The 22,050-nt window shown below is 40.9% G+C and overlaps 2 protein-coding genes across 2 annotated transcripts in view; both read right to left on the reverse strand.

Annotated features, from left to right (window-relative positions):
• tmem65 (transmembrane protein 65) overlaps nt 1–9,728 on the reverse strand; it is a 30,351-nt gene extending 20,623 nt beyond the window's left edge. Inside the window, exon 1 of the mRNA XM_069682158.1 lies at nt 9,160–9,728. Coding sequence (XP_069538259.1) covers nt 9,160–9,424 — 265 coding nt within the window. The 5' untranslated portion in view covers nt 9,425–9,728. The remainder of the gene's footprint in view (nt 1–9,159) is intronic.
• Nucleotides 9,729–11,488: 1,760 nt separating this feature from the next.
• Nucleotides 11,489–21,831, reverse strand: rnf139 (ring finger protein 139). Its single transcript, XM_069681372.1, has 6 exons — nt 21,516–21,831; nt 18,293–18,948; nt 17,233–17,380; nt 16,867–16,973; nt 15,422–15,673; nt 11,489–15,259 (listed from the first exon to the last, which is right to left on the reverse strand). The coding sequence occupies exons 1-6, from the start codon at nt 21,676–21,678 to the stop codon at nt 14,477–14,479; spliced, it is 2,109 nt and encodes a 702-aa protein (XP_069537473.1). The 5' UTR covers nt 21,679–21,831; the 3' UTR covers nt 11,489–14,476.
• Nucleotides 21,832–22,050: the final 219 nt, after the last annotated feature.

Below are 22,050 nucleotides of genomic sequence, written 5' to 3' on the forward strand. Positions count from 1 at the left end.
TCAATGTACAAACCTGATCTAATAAAATGATGCAAAGGAATCACGTTCAGTAGATTGGAATGGAAATGATGTCACAGTGAGCTTGACCTTTGACCGCTAAAATCGTATCAGTTCGTCCTTAAGAGTTATGCCAAATTTGAAGAGTTTCCCACAAAGCGTTCCTGAGATATTGCATTCATAAGAACTGGGTGTATGTACAGGTAGACTAAGAGACGGACAACATGAAACCCTCATGACTCTGGCCACTGCTGCAGTCAGCATGGAGGCATTAAAGGGAACAATAGTCGGGATGGGGGCTTTAAATCAAATGGTCGATGGTACACAGTCAATGGCATCTATCGTCCCAACCTGCACTTGGAAGATGGATGCATTTCATATAAATATTTTAAGCTGATTAACTTTAAAATTGTGAATCAGGAGCAGCAGAATTTGGAGCAAGTATCTTGTTGGTACGTTGCACCTTTCAGGTCATCATTTTCTATCTTCTACTGAGCTCATATTCAGGTTGCAGCTGCAGGTTGTCAACATCGGTGAGGTTATAACTAAAAACCTTTTTGTTTTTTTTATACATTTGTTATTTTGCAGTTTGGTTGATTGCAAATATGACAATCTAAATAACATTTGGGGATTTGGATTCAACAGCATTCTATAAAACCCCCGACTCAATACTGCACACACCAGCTTAGCTCTGACTCAAACTGGAGTCTTTGGTGTGAAAAGCACAGATCAATATTTGTTGACACTCACCGCTGATGTGCAATAAAAACCCAAACACTGAGTTGTTCTCACACTCTTCTACTGCACAAGCGTTTGATGTGAAAGGTTTTATTTGAGCTACAAACTGCTGGGTTTAATAATTGAATCTCTGAAAGGCCTCGCTTTTAATTTCAGAACCCAACACGGATGATTCAGTCGAGCGATTACAGATAATCATCGACAACAGCCTGGACTAGAATCACAGGGTAACTCACGATACGTGATTTGTGGCCCACGATAATGACATCACAATAAAGTAATTCTAATTTAACTCGCCTTGCTGTGCGGCAATGTGGAACCGTATTTGTTCTGATACCTTACAGAACTAATTATCTGAGTAACCCATTATTCTCAGAGCTGCTTTTTAAGACTGTAAGCTTCCGTTTCTCTAGAATGATCTACATTACAGCCTCTTACTGTCCTGTCCAACTGACACAATTAACGGTACATTCACACTTTTATAGAGCACTGTAATTGGACTCAGTGGGACATCGTGCGCGGCTGGGATCATTAAAAGACACAAGAATAATAACTTCACATAATTCATAGTCAGAGAAATTAGTAGAAGGTATAACTCGAGGAGACAGATGGATTCAGTGTTAAATATAGTGCTAAAACAATCTTTACAATATCCATACACTTCCATTTTTATTCCTACAAAATAAGCTGAGAGCACCTGGTGACAGGTAACAGGGAAAGCGTACGGAGGTTCTGTCTGAAGAAAGGAGTGGCCTCGTGAAACTTGTTTAAATACACTTTACATGCTTCAAAGCACAGTGAGATTGTGACGGAGCTCCTGCCAATACTTTCAACACTTCACTGTTTTTCTCTCTCAGAAATAAAACCAGAATCACAGCCAAGCGGCAGAAACGTCTCAGCTTATAGACAGTGTTACCTGACGGACGGAAAAAGATAATACTCGTGACTCAATCTTTTTTTCTTATATGGTTTCCAGAGTAAATACTTAATACCTTCCATTTCAAATTGCGGCTGAATCACCAAAATACATTTTTAGACCAAGAGTAAACAAGCCCCTACACAGTCTGATGTCTATATAAAACTAAAAAGAGGTTTAAAAAAGTGACAGGAGATCTTTACATGCGTCCCGCTACACGCACATGGTCTCTCCGGGGGGAAGAAATAATGAGGGAACACTCAAAAATACATTTTCCCTGTTGGTTCTTATTCATCCCTCCTTCTCTTTGGTCACCACATGATCAAAGCATCAACAGCCAATTCAATTACAAACCACGCAGATCTCTAGAGCATCATTAGTGAGAACAATGTAGTAGCAGTGTGACATTTCAGACAAATTACTGTGGAGCAAACAATCTGTTATCGCCCAGTACTACTGACTACAGGACGTACTGATAGAAACCATCAGTGGGACTGGGGATAAGTGTTATTAAAACTTGAATATGAGCTCATTTTGGCCGCTGTTGGGGTTATGATCAGATTTCAGTCATGTTTAATAGACTGAGATGATCTTCTTTTGTTGGGCCAAGCAGTAGGAGTTCCAGTCTCTAAACTTTCCATGAAATGGCAGCAAAGTATTTCATGATTTCCAAGTTAACAGAGTTTTGATTTGATAAAGCAGGTGAGATCGTAAAAGTCCTAACTCAAAAGAAATCCAACTATGAAACGATTAGCGTATTACAGCCAACTCAGAGGTTCAAAGATTTCTCTTGATTGATTAAAAGCTCAGATATTCATTGGCACTGCGAGTAGGGATGGGTAGCGTCATCTGCAGTGGGTAACGTTAGCAGACGTTGGACACCAAGTTAAACCCATCCTCCATCGCTGAACGAGGGAACATGACACAGGAACAAACCGCAGAATGTCGCAGAGCTGTCGCCATGGTTACTGTAAAAGATCTACATAACTACAGTGGAGTCCAGTTGGTTTAGGTGCGCTAGTAACGGATAGCTCGTGTGAAATTTAAGATGCAATGACAGCCGGAAAACTATGTTTGTATTGCTTGTGATTGTTACTGTCATTACATTTACTGTGATTGACCCCATAATAAAGACGTCTTTATTTTTTGCACCAAATAAGAGAGAGCAGTATCAAAAAGTATTGGCATCGATGAGCAGTATTAGTATTGATAGCGGTATCGATAAAATCCTAATGATACCCATCCCTAACTAGAAGTACTTCAGATCCTGACGAGCACCAACAATTTGAAATGGGGCCCAAAAATCTTTCATTTCAAAAATATTAGCTGATATCGTGTCCATACTAGAGTTTTACAAATACCAGTACCTGTGTCCGTATCTGCCTTTGATACTGCCTAACATGTGGTAGGTGTCTGCAGGTATGCCCGTCAATGCAGACATCGAATACCATAACAAATCTAATGTTTTCAGGTAAATTATCATGTGACAACCAACAGCAGTGTGATGCTAGCAGAGCAATGTAGGTCAAAGCTAGCAAAATGTCAGCAATCAGAGTTTTTTCTATTCATATAATGGATTTTTTTTAAACCGCACTAGTGTTGGAGGGGTACTCGGTATCGGCCAAAGCTCAAGTCGAAGTATCGGAATCGTATCGGGAAAGTTTAGAACATCTTTAATACATACTTTAATTCATTTAAACGTTTATGAGCTCCTTGATTAAAATACTGAAAGTCCTGCTTCAAAACTGTTAACTTAAACATCTAAAATTAATGATATAAATGAAAGTTTAACTTAACAGAATATGTCCCATAAAATTGAGATGCCTAATCTCTCTGTTGGATGTGTTGGTACTACCAAAACACTTTGTGAAGCAATGTCACAGAGTGGAGCTTCTTCCCTCAGAGAAGATCTTTGGCAGAGTACAGACACCAGCTTGCGGTACTCCACCAGCCAGAAGCCAATCAGTCACAGAATTATTGTCAATTAGTGACAGCTGATATGACCGACTGCCAAACTGGATGTGAGAATTCAGAGTCTGCTGTGAACAGCTGTGGTGAAGGGCAAAACGCCAACTCTCGCAGGCTGGTGTGGATAAAGCACGTTAGATAACTGTCATTATAGTTGGTATAGTTAGTTAAGTTTAGTTTTAATTAGTTATTTGATGTTATAAAAAGGAGGGAGTAACTTCATGATTGACAGCTCTGTCGACAAACCCGGCTCCTGCAGCGGTTTGTTCCCGAGTAGAAGAGTAGAGGACGAACGACTCTGGATACAAATGTGCAAAATGGCAGTGTCCGCTCCGTAGATATTTGGCTTCATTTTTCTATTGAGTAATCGGTTAGCATGCATAAATAGTGGACACACTAGAAGGCAACATCTGCATCTGCATTATTAATGTTAAGTTACACCAATGTTTGACGTGTCAGAATATCTGCTGTGACAAAGGCATTTACAACATTTTCAGCTGAATATCACCTCCTGCTTTTTCTACTTTTACATTCTCACCGAGCCTCTGGAGCTAAGAGCGTCTGTTAAATGTGTGAAACGTAGACGTAATGTTTTAATGAGCCTGCAGCTCGGCTCGCTGTCACACTGACTCACTGAGCTGAAAATGTTTCACAGAAACAGCTTCCGGTGCTCTTTGGTGTTTAGCTCATTAGTAGTAAACGTAAAGAGGAACGGGGTTCTGCTGGAGACAGACGCTTATTAGTGAGGACTTACGGAGCCATACTGGGCTGTTTAATGAATATAACTCAGACATATTTTTACTTGCTAACTTTTGGCTATATTATCATACACAGCAGAAACCAAGCTACTGTGAGAAGTCAGGTACGAGGTGGTGACATGCTCGACAATTACCGGGTTGATTACTATGTGCTCTGGCTTCTTTGATGTTCTGATACACGTTCAGCTTGCAAAGTCTTTGAGTCCAACTATATTAGATATTTTTCTCTCCATTTAAATAACAAATTTACTAATATATCTCACGACAATGGCATGAAAGACAATCTCAAATGCCCAAACAACCATGCTAGGCCAGAAGGTGGCAATAAAGTCAGAGTGATGTCAAACACCAGAGAAGACAAGGACGGCGAGCAGCTCGTTCTTCCTCTCGGCCTTCACACACTCATCATGCTGCACTTTGTGCTGTTTTTTCAGCTGCTTGAACAAGTTAGTCGTGTTGCTTTGCAGCGCAGACGCAAGTTTCATCACTCTGCATATTATTGTTTCTTCTTCACATCACTTAAACCTGAAACACCTCCAAACAAGCGCTGACGAGCCGTTTCAGGGGACCAGCTCTTCGTCTTCTGTTCCAGACGTTTGACTTTAGTTTCTCCGACCGTCTCTGTTGTTTACTCTTCCACTCTAAACTGACGCTGCAAGGTAGGCGCTCGTCACATGACATGCCAGCTCCCCCAAAAGTGAAGCCAAAAGCTCTCCATCGCCCCCCCGGGCGAGCGGCTGTTAGTTTAGGGAGCGCTTGATTTGATTTGCAGAAGAGTTTTGTACGTGCGGAGCATTTTAAACGTCAATATCACCGTCAGTCATGTTTACTTAATCGTGGGAGGCAAAAATCGTTTTTAGGATTAATATTCAATCCACTATGCAGCCCTTGAAGAGAGCCCACCTCTGACCTCCAAAAATTGACAGTTTGAGCTCTAGGAGACTACAAACAAACATCTTCAGGGATATGTGGAAGGGAACAAATATCTTCACGGACTTAATAAATGTCCTATTATATCCTCCAAATTTCACTCAGCTCCTGCTCATTATATTAAGCAACAACAGGCACCTGCAACTTGAGCTAAAGACAGCAGTGTTTCCCAATAGCTCCTTATTTTACATGCACATGAAAACGCAGGAGAAGCATTTTGAAAAACCTGCCCCTTAGAGGATGTGTTCAGAAATCTTCATTTTAATGAGCCAACACTGTTTAAATGTGATTTAATCTGTAGAGAAAGACATTTGTGGGGACAAGGTCTGACAGAGATTAAAAGTAATGAGGAGAATAAATGACGCTGCGATGCATCCCTGTGATGCTGAGGAGAAATTAGTTGTTTGGGTCAAACTCTCTCAGGAGGACCTGAAGCTTTGTGCTGCCAGGCTGACATTAAATGTTTTCAAGTGATTAAAATAAAATACACAAAACACATTGTGCGACCTTTAAAACATGCCGGGGGCTAGTCACACTGTCATTATTTCCCTCAGCAGCTTAACAACACTGCTGGAGAGGAGAGAGAGGAAATAAATTATAGGGATTTGAGAAGATAATTATTATTTAATTAGTAAGATTTTTATGCTTTAATCAACAAGGTTTTAAACTCTCCTTCCACACCTGTGCAGAGGCCATGGAGGACACATTCCTACATGAATTCTCTTACACAACCGTCTCTCTGAAGACATGTTTGTGTTACAGGGTGTGGACTCGAAGCTGGTCGTCTAAAGCACATTTTTTCAACAAAACTACAGGTGATGCAATGCTGTAAAAACACTCCTACATCCACTTTAATGTGATTAAAATATCATTGCTTGGTAGGCGGACGGATTAGCAGCCAGAAAAGGGGATCAATTTCCTAAAAATCTGCTTATAGATCATCTCACATAACACCCAGAGAAACAGTTCAGGTGCACAGTGGTAGTGAAAGCAGTGCGTTGCACAACAAAGTGATGAGGAGCTGCTTCGATGGCACAACTCGAACTCTGTGAATAAGCAGTGTGTCAGCATTATCTGACAGGAAAAGGGGCAGAGAACACTGGGATACTGCAGAGGCCAGGAGGACAGTAAACGCACCGTTCAGAATACAGACCACCTGGTGAGCTGCACCCTGGTGGTCCATGTCCTGCAGCTTGTACGGCTGCCTCTGACTAAAGATTTTTCTGGTTGCTTAGTTTGAAGTTAAAGCCATACGTCAATTTTTACTGCAGACTTATAATCGCCTCTTGGTTTCAATATTAAAGTAGATCTGAAAGCGCCTCAAACGGCCAGCAGGGGGGCGCGCACACTAGTTGCAAAAAGATTTTTGTAATTACTTCATAGTCTCATTCACTAGCTTTAAGTCTTCTTCAATGCAGATCGAGGATTGAAAAGCCACCATGACGATGATCAACCAGGATAGAGAAGAAGCAATATGCATCTACCCTGTTCTCCAAATATGGACACTTCCTTCAAAAAGACGCAAAACTCTAAACAACAAACCAACGCATGGCATTATGGTGACTGCATTCACCTCTTAGACAAAGTCTGTGGTCTCTTTAGCCTGGCTCGTAGCTGCTAACGAGCTAACTTACTAACTAACTCCTGGGGAATAGTAATGAGATGTTGCATAACACAGGTGCTTTGTTCACGAACACAACTCACAGCCCTTGTTCATTATTGCTGTGCATGAACCTGAGCTTATCTGGACACTTTGTTCTGACTAACACAGACGCTAACATACTTTAAAATTAAACTGAAAACGTTTTCACGGCGTCATTTTCCAGGCCGTTTGTTTCAATGAGCGAGAGAGTCTCCAATAAGCCTTGAGGACATTACTCAGATCTTTCTCTTCCTCCTTCTGCAGCTGATTTTACTATTTCAGTTCTTCGATGAGTCATTCTGGTTTTGGTTCACATGGAGACTATTTTTTTCTTTGTAAGCAAACAGAAAAAAACCCTCTGGTGACTCAAAAGAGGAAATGCATACATGCATACGCCTACAAGCTAATGCCCACCGAAATTAGTGTTAATAGAGCTTCAATGATCGGTAGAACGATTGATTGCTTGTCTATAAATATCATGGTTGACCTTTAGGAATTTTACATGCAGAATCAGCAGAAAATGCTGCTATCAGCCCGTCAAATCTTAAGATTTCATGTGCTTCTTTTTTTATATTTTATTAAACAAATATCTTTTGAAAGTGAAAGTGGGCGGGACATTTTTCCCTATTTTATTCTTCCTGACTTTTTATAGACCAAACAATGAACAGAAAATAGGAAACATCCAGCTGATTAATTGATAGTACAATAAGATGCTGCAGGCTAAAGTCTGAAAAAACACGCACAAACACACACACAGGTTTACAATGAGTTGCTAATGTGCCAGTATTGATCTTTGTAATTAAAAGAGGGATTCAGTAAAGCTTTACAGGCACAAAACGCTCATAATAGAGCTTGGGTCAGACCGTTGTTGCTGCATTAAAAGGCGTACATATTCCTCGGCAGGGTAGAACACTTGCAACCTTCACATTAGATGTTTAAATCTTGAACAAACTGTTCTTAAACATCCTTGTTGGATTTGAAATATTGGGCAAAAAGTAAAAAAGTAAAACATTAAGTTTAAGTCCAGAAAAATTATAAAACTTTAAAGTACAGTCTGCTTTCATCTCTTGACAGCTGTGTTGCCAGTAAGTGTATAATAACCTCTTAATATGGACCCAGCCTTGACAAGTCATTTAAATTATATATGCTAATGGACCTGTATTCTTTTATCCGTACGTTGTAGGTCGTATTTCTGTTACCTGCAACACAGGGGCAAGATGGAGCAAAAATCAATCAAAAGTTTCTGCCAGGCGTTTGGAGAGCAACCAAATGTTCATTTCAACTTTGGCATCCACTCATGTAGATTGTGCTTGTTACATGTGTGCCAGTGTTACGCTAGGTTAATTACAACCAGCTGCACAACTAATCAAACAATTATTGAAATCGCTGCATGGCTGTTTGCATTATTCAGATTGCAGGAGCAGCACTTTTATTAATAAAAGTAAAATGTGTGATAAAAAGGCTGATTTTGACGTAACGCTCAAGTAAAGCACATAAAAGGTTAAAGAAGTGAAGTTTATATGTTAGCGTGAATGTTTTTAAATCTTTAGTAATATCTTTTGAGTCCTGACTGCCTGTGTGTGAATGTTTTATCTGATTATTTTGATGTTATTTAACGTACCATTGTGTAACCTACCATTTGGTTTGCTTGTTTATTGTTGAAACTATGTGTTGCTGCTATTCTTTGCTATGTCTCTCTTGTTCTTAATGGGACAAACGTGGTTACATAAACTTAAATAAATATCTAAAATCAAACCACAACAGAACTTGTGTTTCTCAGAACTTGGGTTTTTCGCAGTTTCTCCAGCTGCCGCCTGATGTTAACAAAGAGCTCTGTTTATACACATAGCACCATCAGATTATTTTAACCTGTGGACTCATGAGCAATATGGTTTTTTTTAATGTATTCATTCTTTTGGAGCTAATTGGGTAAGGTGTGGCCAATCACGTGCCTGTAACGTACAACAGTCTGCAGCTTTTCATTCAAACAACACCTCCACCCATTGATGAGCACTCCTTTCAGTACAGTAAAAATCACCTGCTCAGGTAAGAGATGTTGGCCACCTCTGACTTTATCACATTTAGACATTACTACACCTGCACTTGAAGAAAAGGTGATTTAAATGTGTATACCAGTATTGGGACAGGTGCATTGCTTGTACATGTGACTCGTCATACAAAGTCAGAACTTCTTATGTCACCTTTCTTACCTTGAGCGATAGCTATGGATTCGAAACTCTGCAGCTCGTGTAGTAAACACGTCCTCTCCTTGGGCTGCAGTCGGTAAATGAACTCTTTGGCTCTCTTCGGGGAGTTGAGCGGCTCCCTCGGCTCGTTCCTCCCGTGTGTTCCCAGACAGCAGACCGGTGTGTGTCGCCCTGTCCCCGGCAGCCTCACCGCCTGTGCATGCTTCAGTCCCGACGGAAACTTCAGTACAACCGGTCTGAGAACTCTCTGTAGGGAAAGCTTCAGCATTGTGGAGGTATAAAAAACAAGTCCTTCAAGTCTATTAAGTGTAAAACCTCCTGTCTTTCACGCTTCTTTCAGCGCCGACCTCCGTCTTCGTACGTCTCGCGCTCGGAGAGAAGTTGTTTCTTCTTCGCTCCTTCTAGCTAACGTTCGATTCAGTGAGAAATAATCCAACGACTTGAAAAGGCGGTTTCTGTAAAACTGAAGTTAACTTTCAAACAGCCGCACATGTCTTCTTTTCGTGTTGTCCTGCGTCCAAACGGTCTCATGATCTTATAAGACGCGGCGGTCAGGAGTTTGGCACATGAAGTTCAAGCTAAACACGAAAGAGAACTGAAAGTCAAGTCAGCCGGAATTAAAAACCACACTTCCTGTGACAGCTTTCAAAATAAAAGACGTTGCTTCCGGTCACACATTGCAACGTAAGATAAAAAGGGAAATCATTCAACATCACTGGTGTAGACTCAAAAGATATTACTAAATATTTAAAACATTCACAGTAAGTGATACTAATTCTTTAAGCTTTTAAGTCCTTTACTTAAGACTCTTAAAACTTAGAGAAAAAAAAGATCATAAATCATTATTTTGACAAATACTACGATATGATTTATAGGAAGTTCATAGTATTTTTGTACATAAATTTATGAGAAAATGAGGCAAGTTTATGGTCTTGATCGCTAGTTTCAACTCTGCTTCAATACAGCTTGAGGTTTATTTTGAAAATTATGCTCCAATTCAAAGTGAAAGTTTCTATCGGTTTTGCAATAACAAAGCATCTGTGCTTTAGTACCTGCCACGCTAACTTCATATAAGGGTTTCCTCTCTGTTTCTACAGGATGAACAAAATACCGATGATCAGGTGCAGTTTTTGTAACAGAGCAGCACCTGAAGGTTCAGCTTCACCTGAAATGTCACTAAAATCACTGTCAGTGTTGGTGTCAGGTATGGGAGGCCTTTAACATGTCTATGCCCAAAAGGGATCAGCGCCTCTGGGTGAGACAATTTACAGGTACATCTTTTTCAGTCTGTGTCATCACAGAAGGCAGGCAGGTTGACTGCATGTCACACTGGGTGAGATGTCTATAATGAAATCTTGGATGCAATCTGTCAGATTGTACCGTGTCAGTTTCGAGGCATGTCAGGTTGTGCAATAAATGCCTGGAGAATCTAAATGGTAAGATCTGACATTATATTATATCTGGCATGATCCCCCTGTAGAATTGTCAGGTTTTTAAAAATGCACCATTAGGCAAGCTCAAGCCATCGTGCTCAGTTTTGGTATGAAATAAGCTGGACTTAAGCTTAGATAAATACATGCTAATGTGACATATGAATGTCTCTTGATGCTGACAACGTTTGCTAGAGAATTATTTGTCATTCTATGTTGTATTATGTGTCAATGGTGTGTTTTACATTGTTAGAATTTGACTCAGTTTCTGACAGAGACTGTTCTTGGTGTCCAAAGCTCTAAACGATGTGAGTGGACGTTCCTCAAAGTGTGATCCAGACTCAACATTTGGACTGATAAACACAAACTTCATTATGTTTTCTAACTTTTCCCCAGCACCTGCACACATTTATGTTTTTATTTTTAGTACTACATAAAACAGAATCAGACTGATAAAATAAAGCACCTGCAGGATATGACATTTCTCTCTGTGGGGAGCCCAGTCTTTAGGATTACAGTTAACCTGCAGAGGAAGAATCCAGCTCTGATCGATGTTATAAATATTTGATTAAAGTTTCAACAGAAAGTGTTTAAAGACGTACTGCCCTGAAGGCGACACAAAATAAAGCAGAACTTTTCCTCTTTGTTACTTTCCTGGGTGTTCACAAACTTCCACTCAGAACTGCAAACTGTATTTAAAAATCTGTCAACTGATGAAACGTACTTAACTAAAAACGGTGAGATACCGCCACCTACTGGTATAATGCATCAACTGCAGCCTCACACTCACAAGGGTGGGTTCACATGCGTATGATTTGATCAAATGTGATGTCAGTGAGAATAGAGATCAAGTATAAACTCATTATCAAAGATGATTTTATTTACATAAATCTCTTTTTAAAACAAAAGGCAAAATGAACAAGCTTTCACCTTTTTAAAAAGCTTTCAGAACAATCAAACTAATAATCAAAGTCCTTCATGGCTGAAACGTGTCAAAAAGCACAGCTTTCTCACCAAACGAGACCCCCCCCCCTCTCATAATCAACAAGACCTTAATGGAGTCCTCGCAGCTTATTTTCTGTCACCAGTTATTACAACAGTAATGAGCACGAGTTTGAGTTCAAACCCTTTAGAAGACGTTCAGGCCGTGGAAGTCTAAACAACGTGAATACTCGCAGGAGTTGTGCTTAGAAGCTTTTGGATACAATTTCACAATAAAGATCTCTGGAGTCACTGAGGGACCTGCCGGCCGAGCCGTTCTGATGAAAGAACATGGCTCCTAAAGGTTTACATGCCAGGAGTCAAAGTGTTGGATCAGTCGGACAGCTGATGCTGGAAAGCAGAACTGAGTAGTTAAATCTTGTCGCTGAACATTATAATATGTGAGATGATTCGAGCCACATGTGAACATTTATTGGAGTTCTGATTTTAATTTTTCACTTTTTTTTTTCTTTTGCAATTTACCACTTAATTTTAAGTTCATTCAAATAATTCACTTTTTTTCTGCAAAAAAACTTTAACTTCAGACTTTTGATGGATGTTTTAAAATTTTCCTTCTTCTGGGACTTAACTTTAATTAAGTAAAATTAAATCATTACTTACACTTTTTCTTCTGCAGATAAACTCATGACTTCAATCTCAGAAAAATGATTTAAATTTCAGTAGACGAACTTAAAACTCAGGATTCTGACCTCTTATCTTAATTCAACTGTTTTTGCAAATAAACTCAAGAACTGGATTTTAATTTCAGTATTCTGACTTAAAACTCACAATTTTGACTTTAAAAAAAAAAAAAAATTATAATGAACTTTTTTTCTGCAAATAACCTCAGGATTCAGACTTTAACTTTTTTCTTCATTAAATTCCTCTTCATCTGCAAATAAACTCCATATTCGACTTTAATCGCAGAAATATGACAAACATTTTAGTATTCTGACTTCTTAATGTTTTTATAATTAACTTTTTTCTGCAAATAACCTCAGAATCCAGACTTTAAATGTTTTATGTTCTGTAAATAAACTTAAGATTCCGACTTTAAATTTCAGAACTTAAATAAAACTTCCACATGTGACCCTAACCTCTTTATAAGTTCTTTATAAGTTTACTGCCAAATAAACAATGTCTGTGTTTTCCAGACTTTTCTGCAGCTCTTGAATTCTTCGATGGATTAAAAACACTCTTCCAGCCCAGCAGAGACGAGAGGCAGCGTTTGAGCATTGGGGAAGGTGCCGTGATCGTACTGAATATGACGAAACAAAAATCTGCTCTTATAACAAGATTAATAAACGGACACTTAAACAGTTCTCTTGCACCCTATGAATTAAAATACAAGTCCTTAAAGTTCATGGTGGTTACACAATGCAATATGTGCATTCTTTTTGAACAGAGATCTTCAGTTGTGTCTTGCCCTTCGACTCCATACCAGCTTCTTTATCACAAACATCATCTTCCAGGTCTGAAGCGTTTAACCAAACTAAATACTGATTTATGTGAAGTTAAATCATTGAAGAAAAAAATGTGAAAATAAACTCTTTTCTTATCCTACGGGAGAAAGTGTGCATGTTTTTGTTTTATTATATGTACAATAATGTACACAAATGTAAGCGAGGTCACACAAGAGACCAGTAGTAAGTAATGATAGAGGTATATCAGTGATTACAGTAGCAAGTCATTGTTTTTTAATCAGACACACCTCTCTGTTTATCTCTGGTTGGCGCAGAGTTGATAGAAAACTGCTTCATTCTCTGGCTTTCACTCAATCTGAACATGCTCACAAATATTCTCTCAGTTAAGGACAGAAACGTTGAACAAGTGTGCCACAAACTTCAGCTTGATCAATCTGCAAGTCAGGATTTGAGCAGCTGGTTTAGAAAGACATTTTAACAGGAAGTGAAGCCGGACCTCTGAGTGTAGCCGATTGTTTAAACGTGCAAGAATTTACTTGAAACTTAGACTGATTAAAAACGGCTGGAGAAGTAATGAGAGCATACAAAGCGTCTTTCTACAAACTCACAAACAAGCAGATCGATCAAAGCGTAGATTTGTTTAGTCGCTCCACAGTTTCGTCCTTAACAAACTAACACACTCCAGCGTTTCCCCTGTAATACACTGCGAGGGAACATCAACTGCATCTTTAAGACATCGTCTAAGCACATTACATGTCGGCAGGCCCACACACACACACACACACACAGGATTGCACATATCCTAACACACACACTCACATTCAAACCGAGGCTGCATAAGTCACAGAATCTAAACAAAGATAAGATGTTACTGAAGTGTGGCTTCTTTTCATTTTTACATTTTTTTTGGAGAGGGCAAAATTGCGCCTTTAATCCTTAAAGTAAAAAAACGTCCTCCTCTTACTTGTTTATTCTAATATCTGGCACTTCAATATTATTCCCTATAAACAAAGTCCTCTACTCATTTCAATCCTGGCCACAATACTCTTCTGCAGAATCTCACGCAAGAAATGCGAGTTGAACTGAAATGCATGAGCTTTGAGGCATCCAGAAAGAAGTGTGTAGAGTCGGCTGTTCCCAAATCAGTATCACAGCAGTGAATCCTGGATCAGGATCTCAGCTAATGTTGAGATAACGTAAAAAGATAAACAGTATGAGTTTTTGGTCTACATCACGCAGCCCCGGCACGCATGCACACACATACGCACACACACACACACTGAAAGAATGAGAGCAGCTGTTACTCCTCCACGAGCCCTTAGAGTAAAACCAAACTCAAAATCAAACAAAAGAAACTAACAAGAAGAAACAGAATGACATCCCTGACATTTTTCAAGAAGAAATTAAGATGCTGAAGTTTTAGAATTCTTTTTAACTTAAATATAATAAAGATATATGTTTATTTTCTTCAATAGATCTCTCTCGTCAGTCCTCGGTGGAGTCTGTGTCGTCATTGATATAGTCTTCTTCTATTGGCGTGCTGCCATTCTGAGTCCCCCACTCGTCTTCGTCATACTCTATGCTGTCGTTGTCCTCCAGCAGCTCGTTGTCCAGCTCGCCTGGTCCTCCTGCAGCCTGGACGCCGGCTGCGGCTCCGTCGTCCGGCAGCTCGGCACCTGGCTGTCCGTGCTGGTTTTCCCCTGGAGCGGGCGGGGCTGCAGCAGCGGCGTCCTGCGGCGCTGCGTAGCCTCCGTTGTTATTAGAAAAAGCGGCTCTGTCTCTGCTATCATCCTCCACATAAACTCTCTGATGGCACATGGGGCACGTGTCCTGGATGTAGAGCCACTTCCTCAGGCACAGCGCGTGGAAGTAGTGGTGGCAGGGCGTGATGCGGGCCGAGGTGGAAAACTCCTGGTAGCAGATGGCGCAGACGTCCTCGATGTCCCTCAGCTGGTCCCCCCGCACCTCCGGCAGGGAGTTGATCTTCTTGACGGCTGTGCGGCGGTTGATGAAGGTCTTCCAGCCGTTCTTGGCCTGCAGGTAGATGTTGAAGTAAGCGTGCAGGCACATCATGCAGGCTCGGATCTTGCTCCCCGACTCAAACATCATGGTGTAGGCGCCGTTCCCGAACATGATGACGCCAAACAGGAACTCGATGATGTTTCCTGTGGAGCGCACATAGTAGACGTAGTCGTCTAGCTTCTCCCACAGGACGTTGGAGAAGCCGTCCGCCATGAAGAGGCCGTAGACTGTCAGTGACACCACCACCTGGAGGGAGGGAATGAGTTGTATTAGCTTGTATCAGCTTGTATCAGTTTTATGTCCAGTAGAAAAGAATCATTCTGGCTTATCAAAATATAACTGCAAACAAAAGAAACATTAAATGTTCCGTTTTAAATTATAATATTGTTGTAACTTCACCACCCTCACCTTGAGACAGAGCTCCACACAGAAGGCGGTCACGGCAAACAGCCAGGTGTTGAGGGCGTAGTGGTGCCAGAGGGCGTAGCTGAGCACCACGGGGAGCACAAAGAGCGCCGTGGACACTAGCAGGACGGGAAAATGGCGGCGAAAAGAGGAGACATGGGAAGCGCTGAGGGACATCAGGACAGGGTCAGTCATGCCGTGGATGAAGTGCAGGATGGCCGTCAGCAGAAGGCACATGTTACGGCTCAGACGGACCTTTGGATCAAAGAGATAGTCTCAGTCACTGATGTGTAAGATCATAACATCTGCTAGAGTGAGATTTGTTAATCATACACCAGACAATCAACAAGACGTTTCTCACATTATCAGTGTCTTTAAGTTTTATTAACTCAGACACAGATCAATGCAGGAGCCACAGCAGGGCAGGCTGTGAACTTTACTAAACAAGTCTGAAAATGACCTTTCAGTGTTCACAAGGCTTTTTAACGTGAGCTGATTTATACGTAGAGTTCTTCTCCTCTCCAAAACAAAAGGGTCAGGTGATTCAAACTCTTTAAAACATTAAAAATCACAGGTTCTCTGACATTTTTCCACAGACACAGGAGGGGAAGGATGTCAGAAGGGGCTGCAAGCAAACTAACTCAATTCTGTGGACTTCAAATCCAGGCATCCTGTTGGATGATACATGATACAAAAACAAGAGTATTGTGACTTTAACACACAAAGTAGTCGGCTGAAAACTTTTTTATGTCCAACCATACGCTGTAAAAGATAGAAGAGTTGGTGCGGCCCGAAACTGAATTTTCACCTATTGTACAGCCAACCCCAAACTGTGACCTGTTAGCAGGGCACCAAAATGTCAAACATGAGGCTTAGTGACACACACTTGCAGCTCAGGCAGGTGATGTTGCCCTGACATATGACCTATCTCAGCCAATTACAAGTAAAAATAAAACTTAAAGCCTCCTTGGCGACGAGACAAGTGGAGCAAACCACAACATCCGGTTCAAGTCCGGCTACAGACCTTCCTGGACTCGGTCGCAACCTTGTTTCCCGTCGTCTCTTTACTGTCTCTAATACACGAACACAGTTTTTATGTAGTGATGACCAATGTAGGCTCGAGTACCTCATACCATCAATAGGTTCAACTGTCATAAGAAAAACAACCAAGGGCAAAAAGACGGATAAAACAAATCCTTCAGATTTTGCACAACATGGCAAACTACAGGTTTCTGTATGGTATTCTGTATGAAGGCAGGTATTTCAGGAGCGTTGGTACAGTTTTGTTACTGGTGGTTTGGAGTCAAAGAGAAGATAGTGACACAGGAAGAAGAATGAAAACAGATTCAGGAACACAAAGAGCATCCAACATCTCACATCCACTTATTCATCCAGTCACAGTTATCAATAAACAGGAGAGCAGGGGTGTGTATCCTGCTGTGACGTACCAGGCGTTCCTCAGGGTCCAGGCTGCTGAGGCCGGTCTGCAGAGCCAGGATGAAGAACAGAACAGGAGCCACGAAGCCTAAACGCTTGTCCTCCTCCTCTGTAGAACCTGAAGAGTCACAATGAGACAGACTTTAAACTCCAGGAACAAGCAGTTATGTTTCGCATGTTATGAAAGTTGTACAGCAGACTTGCAACACACACACACACACACACACACACACACACACACACACACACACACACACACACACACACACACACACACACACACACACACACACACACACACACACACACACACACACACACACACACACACACACACACACACACACACACACACACACACACACACAGGGTGGTACCTATGAAAGCCAGGATGCTGAGGCCGAGGTAGTGTGCCACAGAGGAGATGACGGCGCTCATGCCCAGCACAGTGAGGGTGGAGTCACAGCCGGAGATGATCAGGTTACTCGTCAGATCCCAGAACACGTCCCAGCTCAGCAGGTAACCCTGAAAACCATGCAGTCACACATTAACACACGTCAACATTACCTGTAAGTCCCTTTATCTTTGCATACAGACCAGGAATTCTTTTTACTTTTAGGTCCAAAGCGCTACAAGATTTTAGCATCAGATGTAACTCTGCTTTCCAAACAGGGATAAGAAATGAAGACATCTATCATAAAAGTTCCATGTTGTGTTCTTGAGTACCAATGGTGATATATTAACCAATATCTATTTTTATCACTTGTTAAATGAAGACATATTTAGATAGAAAATCTTTAAATTTGGACAAGGTTGGAGTTATAGCTATGATATGTAGTACCGAGGGAAATTTTATACATCTAAAAAAAGTGAAAAAAGAACATATTGTTATATCACTACCCCTTCATACTTCCATTTAATAATTCTTCTGGAGTCATATTTGATTTAAGACTTTTAGGACCTTTGTAAATCCTTCACAGGATCACATTTCAGAGTTTTACTGGTCAAACAAAAGGAAACAGGTACGCACAATAAAGCCTTTTCTGACATGCAGTATATTTTACACATTTGTTACTGTGACCTGGACCCAGATCAACAGCAGAAAATGTATGGTTTATTAAACAATTACATATGATTCATATATGTTAATTAAAGTTTTTACTTTACACTTGACGCCACAAAAATAATTTCACAGCCTCCTGCAGAAATAATCCACTGTTGCAAACATCACACTTCCCATTTGTGGATGTGTATCTCCCACTTGCCACCACATACAATAAGATGTATACCTACTGTTCGTGTCTACAGCAGGCAAAAAAAAAGACTTAAAATAGCCTTTAAGGGTCTTTTTGAAGGAACTATATTCAGTGCTTTTTAAGGTTTTTCCAGACATGCAGGTAACCTGATTTAAGGCAATCTTAAAGGTTCTGATCCTACCTGTGAGTCGGCGCTCCCGTCTGTGGCACCGCCTGTAGCGTCACCACTCTCCCTTCTGACTGCCCGCACCACGTAGACCAGGATCAGCGCCTGGGCTGTAACCCGGGTCAGCCAGAACACCCGCAGCACATCAGGGAACCTGATCCTCTTCCACGTGTCTTCTAGCAGCAGCTGAAGGCCGTAGATCCTGTACATGTGCCGTACAAGCAGATAGACATACCGACACGAGTAGTAGAACCATTTGAGCCTCATGGCCAGGCACACGGCCGTGTTCAGAGCCAGCGCCAGGCCCGAGAACACAGCCACCATTTGTCTTACGTCTGCGGGCAGCTCAATCATCAGCCCCCACAGAGGGATCATGATGTCCAAGACCACCAGTGCTGCAAACAGCGACTGGAGGTTAAGCAGGAACACGTAGCCAATGCCAAAAACCAGCTGGACTGCGGCCATGCCCAGCCACAGCGTCGGCCCGTTTCTGGGCAGCAATCTGAACCCCAGCGCCGCTTTGTAGTAGGCGCTGTAGAAGTCTATGTGCGAGGTGGCGTAGTAGTTAAAGAGGACCGCCGCCATGCCGAGGAGAACGGCAAAGAAGAGGGTGTAGAACTTGAACAAGGCCTTCTGGGAGAGCAGCAGCACCACGCTGGAGATGAGGACTCCTGAGAAACGAAAGAGAGGCAGTTAGACAAAAACTCAGTGATGGAATTTTGAATTATTTCACCCAGAAACAGAAAATAAATAGAAGACAATAGCAGACTGTATGATTTGTAGTCTGAAAACTAAGAGCCCAATGACAGGACAAGCAACAGGGCAAACAGAGAAGTAATCAGACATTTAATCAAACAGGCTATAATGGCTGCAACATTTAGGGCAAATTTAGTCCACTAAGTGCTTGTCTTTGCAAAAAAAAAAAAAACAGGGTTTACATAACAAGTAGTCATTTAGACCCCCAAAATATAGAAAAATAAGGGTTTAAAAATAAAGAAATAACCGTTTAGTGGCAGGGGGTTGTCGTGTGTACGTGCTACTAAAAACGTAGACAATTAAAAAAGAAAAACTGGCATGTTCCAGGTGCACAAATGAAAGATAACTTTTTAAGCTGTGTTTGCGTGCACTTATTCTTGTGGTGTATGACCATAATGAGATGTTAGTTTCAACATAATGAGCACAGTTACAGCACCAATCCAACACACTGACTGACATGAACCTCCATGTCCTAATATTATTTAATTGTGTGTTATGTATGTAACAGCCCCTTCCCTGCATCATTTGTATTATTCTGTCATTCTGTTGTAAATTATTTTACCCTCATTATTTTACGTTTTCTTCCAGGTAGGATCAAAGGAAGGTTCAAAATGTGTGTTTTTCAATGTATACTGTTATATTTTTTTTATGCTTAAACTAACAATATCCAGCAGCAAAATGAAAGGCAGCAATAAAACCATACAGGTGTTAAAGCTGATGTAGTTTTGGTATGTGAATCTATGTCTGTATTATTGCGTCTCAGTTACCTTTGTACACAGAGCCACCTTGACCTTATGCACCTAAGCACGTTTACCTCAAACTGCAAATCTTTAATCAAGTTCAAAGTTAACCTTGGATCTTGTATGAGTTCAATGTAAGAGTTCAATGACTAAAAGGACTGAGGTTAATGAACTGTATTGTTAAATTGTTGTTTTCACTTTAATTATTTTGAAATATCTTTCACATTTAGTTTTAACACTTTTCAGCAGATTTTCAAAGTGTGTTTTTAGCTTCATTTCAGGGTTTCTGTGCTGTTACTGGCTTCAAGTAACATAATACTGTTTGTTGACCCACTTTTAAAGGCACCTTATTTGGCCCCTTGCCTCTTCGAAACACCGGGCTCTTTGCTCGCACCAAGAGGACTTTCCTTTGAGCTGGGCTGTTCAAAGGTCCTCACACTGCTCAAACGGAGAGTTATGCAACCTTGTAGTTGTTTGTCTGTGTAGAGTTTTCTTTTAAGTTAACCAGGTTGTTCTTTGTGAGGAGAATAAAAACAGCTGGGACCTTTGTAGACTGGGTGAAAGGCATTGAAGAGCTTAAGTTCAGCCTGGAAAGTGCCACAAAACATTTGCCCTGAGTCGAATGATAAGAATAAAAATGTCATGTCATGAGCTGTGATTTGCTCCGCTGTCAAAGAAAAACTGAAAGGGCATCAGACTTGAATCCCCCCAAACAATTATGTAAGTAATTTCATAAATACTAAAACAGTTAAAAGCTGAGCAACATTTGTCATATAGTCAAATCTTAAATACAATATCTTACTTATTGCCATTAGAATATGAATAATCCACTATTATGAGAAAGGTTCAATGTTTCTTCATAAGTACTGGAGGGTTAATTTGTAGTTCAGAGGAATATCAAGATCATGCTTTAATCAGTCGCTTGGGAAAATAAATTATCTACAGAAGAAACCTTTAGGTTATCTGTTAATTGCGATATAGTTAGTGGATAGTTATATAGACTATTTTCTATTTTTCTTGTAGTTTTCTATGGCAGTCAGCTGTACATATCTGGGTTTTGAGGTGCAGATAGAAATCATCAAATCATATTTGGCTTTGGGACATTTGTAAAGGCCATTGTTCACTACTTTCTGACATTTTACAAACCAAACAATACAATAAAAAAAGATAGCTACAACACACGTATATGAATGTAGATAATTACCCCCCATGCCTTCACCAAGTCATATACAGAGTTCAGGAGAGCAACTTTCAAGGTAAATTGCTTCCAAAACACCTGGCCAATGGCTTACATCTGAAACCCAGCTTGCAAACACTGACACATTTTCAGATACATTGATACGTGTGCTTTGTCCTCAGATAAAGACGTATTTTTTTGACAGGCAGAAGGAAAGGCTACTAGAATTATCCCCAACGGCAACTTAAGGACTTTCGTCGGATAGATTATTTGACGTAACACCTGTGATAACATACCTGAGGTTAGCTATTAGTTAGCAAGTTGCTAGCATCAGATCAGGCTGAATAAAGTTGGAGGGAAACAAGTTAAGCATTGTGTCAGACCAGTCTGGCTTATTGATATCACTGCTGGTAGCTAAATCGGCTTTAGTCCCTCTGACAGGTGACATAGCTTCACACTGCTGTTGAACGTCATGGCTAACGCAGCGTCAGTTAGCTAGCTGTCAGTTTGTTGTGTGCTGTTGACAGAATCTGAAACCTCATTTACTGGACTTTAAAATACATACCCATGACTCTGACCAACACTTTCCCCATGGCACCGGCCCACCCCGAACCGGGGTCGTAGTAGGAGTTAAAAATGGCGTCGATAATAAAGATACAGGGAACTCGCAGAGCCACATCTAGCACCGCTAAGGCCTGTTGGCCTATCCGGGCTTGAGTGGACGCCATGCGGCTTCAGTACAGGGCTTACAGTCCCCGTGAGTCCGTGCTATCCATGTAACATCAAAATAAGTTAAAGTCCCCCAGCAGCCGCCTCTCGTCTTTGGTTTCACTTTGCCTGGCGTTTATTTGATAGCGGTGAACCTGCTGCCGTCCGCCATATCCGCCCAGCTCAACCTCCTGTTGCTTCTTCTTCTTCTGGTTAATTTCGGGTTGCTTCCATCCGGAGTGTTACCGCCACCAACCGTTACTCCTCGAAGCTCACATCAAAACATGTGTCGTTTGGTATCATGAAAAATATTAGGATATATCTCAATTGACAATTTAAAAAAACAATTACATTTTTATTTCAAATAGCTTAATTTAATTCAATTCATTTTA

This window comes from Semicossyphus pulcher, unplaced genomic scaffold, assembly GCF_022749685.1.
Source record: "Semicossyphus pulcher isolate SPU_LCO1_2020_fin unplaced genomic scaffold, fSemPul1.0.p SCAF_5, whole genome shotgun sequence".
NCBI classification, from domain to species: domain Eukaryota; kingdom Metazoa; phylum Chordata; class Actinopteri; order Labriformes; family Labridae; genus Semicossyphus; species Semicossyphus pulcher.

Coding starts and splice junctions, on each gene's coding strand:
- rnf139 (XM_069681372.1), bottom strand. CDS start 21,678: ATGGCGTCCACTCAAGCCCGGATAGGCCAACAGGCCTTAGCGGTGCTA. Junction 17,381..18,292: donor ACGGGAGCGCCGACTCACAG/GTAGGATCAGAA, acceptor CATGGTTTTCAG/GGTTACCTGCTGAGCTGGGA. Junction 15,674..16,866: donor TGGACCCTGAGGAACGCCTG/GTACGTCACAGC, acceptor TTTGATCCAAAG/GTCCGTCTGAGCCGTAACAT.